General features: G+C 35.1%; 1 protein-coding gene across 1 annotated transcript in view; it reads left to right on the top strand.

Annotated features, from left to right (window-relative positions):
- unc13c (unc-13 homolog C (C. elegans)) overlaps positions 1–3,775 on the top strand; it is a 169,000-nt gene that overhangs the window by 158,318 nt on the left and 6,907 nt on the right. Inside the window, exon 30 of the mRNA XM_016546895.1 lies at positions 2,030–2,177. Within this exon, the coding sequence (XP_016402381.1) occupies positions 2,030–2,177 (148 nt within the window). The remainder of the gene's footprint in view (positions 1–2,029; positions 2,178–3,775) is intronic.

Here is a 3,775-nt window from a genome sequence, read left to right as displayed (position 1 = left end):
ACAGACAGACAGACAGACAGACAGATAGATAGATAGATAGATAGATAGATCCCATATATTATTATTATAAAAAAATTTTTTTCCAAATACTGATTTCAATATCTACAAAATGTGGCCAAAAACTTTTCTCTTTTTTTTGCTGAAATATGTTTCAAAATATATTTATGTAAATATGTCTAACAATATATTTTTGGCCAATATATATTTTGTAATTTATATATATATATATATTGCTGTATGGGATAGATATTTTTTATTTCTATTTTTATTCGATATTCTTTATTTCTATTTTATTTTATTAAGGTCAAAGTGAGAGAAAAACTCAATGCAAGCATTGAAAATGACACCTGGCCTTTCCTCAGAGCCGGAGCGATTGATTCCTTGGTCAAGTCAAGTCAAGTCACCTTTATTTATATAGCGCTTTTAACAATACAGATTGTGTCAAAGCAACTGAACAGCATTAATTAGGAAAATAGTGTGTCAATAATGCAAAAATGACAATAGTAAACACTAATTTTTCAGTTAAAGGCAGTTCATCATTGAATTCAGTGATGTCATCATCCAGCTCAGTTCAGTTTAAATAGTATCTTTGCAATCATTTGCAATCAAGTCAACGATATCGCTGGAAATGAAGTGTCCCCAACTAAGCAAGCCAGAGGCGACAGCGGCAAGGAACCAAAACTCCATCGGTGACAGAATGGAGCCAAAACCTTGGTGGAAATCTCATCTGTCTCAATCACAGCAGGCATGAAAACGCCAGCGCTCCGTCCTCTCCACTCCTCCTCTAATCGGCCCTTATGCTAATAGAATAATAAACAAGGTCTGATCAAATGCCAGTCGTCTCCTCACACTCATGTCCAGCGGTGGCAGATGATCTCTGCAGCTCCTTGCTTCTGTTTAACCCTGATCTGATTGTGTTCAGCTGACAGATGTGTTATCGCTCTCATGTCTCACCGGTAACTCTGGATTAACTCAGTTAACCGTGTGAAGCTATGAATATTACTGAACCGCCTCCTGCAGCATCTGTGCTGGTTCTCCACTGAGAATGTTTCATTTATGTTCAAATCGTGTTCTAATGAATGGATGATATTTTTGTGTGTTTTGCAGTATTTAAACAGTAAGTCAATACAGTAGTGTAAGAGTCTCTGAAAGCCAGTAAATGCACCATTATTCACAATATAACACAGTCTCGTGTGGATTACAAGGATTATTCCTGTTCTACAAAACCTGAACTCTAGAGCTTTTGCATGTGTTGCAATTGTAGGAAGCTTTTTAATAGTGTTTATTTTAATTCAAAATGTGCTCTGGTATTTTACTTTTTTATTTGATTATTACATTTGTAATATGTAATTTACAAGACGATACTATTTCAGTCTTTCTTCATTACTTCATGTTTAATTCAATGTGTTATTTGATGTTCCATTATAATCATTTGTGATTTGAATTTGAATTGAATTAAAAAAATTTAAAAAAGTGAAAATTTAAAGTAAATCCTACACCGATTTAGTTTTTCAGTGTAGGATAAGCTGGTAGAATATTTTTATTTTATTATTTTATTTTTAACTATAATTTCCCCCACAAAAAATAACAATACAAATAACAATAAATAAATAATAAAAAATGAATTAATGAATTTTTAAACATTTAAAGAACAATGAAGAAACACTTGGAATTTTTACAAATCAACATCCACTCAGACCAACGCACTCAAATGAGTTCAAATTCAGCCCAGTGTTCACTTAATTCATAATGTTGCAATAAAAGAAAATGAACTGATTTCCGTCTTTAAAAATTGACTTTAATATTTCATCCAGTATATTAAGACATGAATGTGCTGCTTAGAAGTAGCCCTGCTGCCAATATCCCATGATTACTTCTCCACTCAGAACGTTACCTTTATATGATTCATTTGTTCTGTCTCAGTGAATGGGTGTTTTTTTCAGGTTAACGCTGTGTTGATGTATTTTCTGAGTGATCTGTAGCCATGTTTGACTCTCTCAATAACCAGCGCGTTTGTTTCTCCGTTCAGCAATATTTCCATGCGGGTGGAAACGGTCTGAAGAAAACCTTCCTGGAGAAGAGCCCCGATCTCAAGTCCTTGAAATACGCCCTCAGCCTTTACACTCAACCCACAGATGCCTTGATCAAGAAATATATATGCACCCAAACCTCTCAAGGTAAGAGCATATCTGTGCTCCTGGAGGAGCGATCGTACATCTCCCTGTCAGGAGAGAGAGAGAGAGAGAGAGACACTTTCTCTGCAGTTTTATGCAGTGCGTTTACTTGTGCAGTATGCAAGTTTTCTGTATGCATGAATGATCTACATTTATCTGTTCCAAAACATACTGTAGTGTGCAGCCTACTTAGACAACATTAGACATACATTAGCAACATTCTGATTCCTTCTTTTGGTCAAATTCTAAGGCAGCAATCAATCAGAAGTCCATCCCAGAATGCATTGTGACAAACACAGTGCACAAAAAAAGTGAGAGGAATTAGTAGGTTAAAATTATACAGATTCTTTCAATGCCAGAAAGTGCCAATCAAATTTATATATGTTCTGCAAGAAAATATTAAACACATTTTATTGGACTGTCCTGCTTTTAATACAAGTAGACAACATTTTTTTATTCAGTAAGCTCACTTAAAGGGACAGTTCACCCAAGAATGAAAATTCTGTCATCACTTACTCACCATCATGTTGTTCCAAACCTGTACGAGTTCCTTTCTTCTGTTGAACACAGAAGAAGATATTTTGAGGAATGTGAGTAACGAAACTCTTTCATGTCCCCATTGACTTCCATAGTATTTTTATTTATTTATTTTTCAAGTCAATGGGGACCAATAACTGTTTGGTTACCAACATTCTTCAAAATATCTTCTGTTATGTTCAGCAGAAAAAAGAAACTCATACCGGTTTGGAACAACTATGATCTAAATATAATTTAATAAAACTGTATGAATACTCATTGTATTCATGCAACACTTATATTTTGTAAATCAGTTATTGCCATGAAAATAGCCTCAGTTGCTGGCATGACATGAAAACTGTACTACTACTACCATAAGGTACCTCAAGATCATTAAACATGCACTATTTTACGGAATATTTTGTGCTGTGTATTATGGAATTGCTTACATGCAAAAATACAACAAAAAAAAGGTACAAAACGGTCACTGGGGCAGTACCCTTTCAAAAGGTACTAATATGTACTTTTAAAGTACTAACATGTACCATTTAGGGGTAAATAAGGTACAAAGATGTACCTTTTCGCTTTTGTACCTTAGGGCAGGGGTTTTCAACCTGTGGGGCGCATCAGTTAATTCAGAGACGTTCCCTTGAGGATTTATGAATATGAGTTAACAAATCTTTAGCCATCCACTAGGAGGCAATCTGACTCCCACTGCTAGTCGACAGTTAGAGCAGAGTTGATCAAATGTACATCAGTATAACGGATCTGTGCATTTCTTATGTAAATAATATTAATCAAAAAGAGCAAAAGAAAAATTGTTCGCTGCTTTAATAGCTTTAATGGATATTTGCTTTTATGTTAATGTTAATAAAGTAATTTGGTGTGACTACAGTAATAGGGGGGGAGGAGTTAATAATAATACGTAATAGGGGCGCGAGTGAAATTAGACAAACTTGGGGGGGCGCATGTCCTAAAAGGTTGAAAACCCCTGCCTTAGGGTACCGACCATAGACTGTAAAAAAAGATGGACGACGCGTCTCCTATTCCTTCCACTATAGAAAAGTGAAGCCAAAGCATCTCAG

This window comes from Sinocyclocheilus rhinocerous, unplaced genomic scaffold (assembly GCF_001515625.1).
Source record: "Sinocyclocheilus rhinocerous isolate Xijiao unplaced genomic scaffold, SAMN03320098_v1.1 scaffold942, whole genome shotgun sequence".
Lineage (NCBI taxonomy): Eukaryota > Metazoa > Chordata > Actinopteri > Cypriniformes > Cyprinidae > Sinocyclocheilus > Sinocyclocheilus rhinocerous.
Note: the sequence above shows the minus strand (reverse complement) of the source record. Positions and strands in the feature narration are given on the sequence as shown.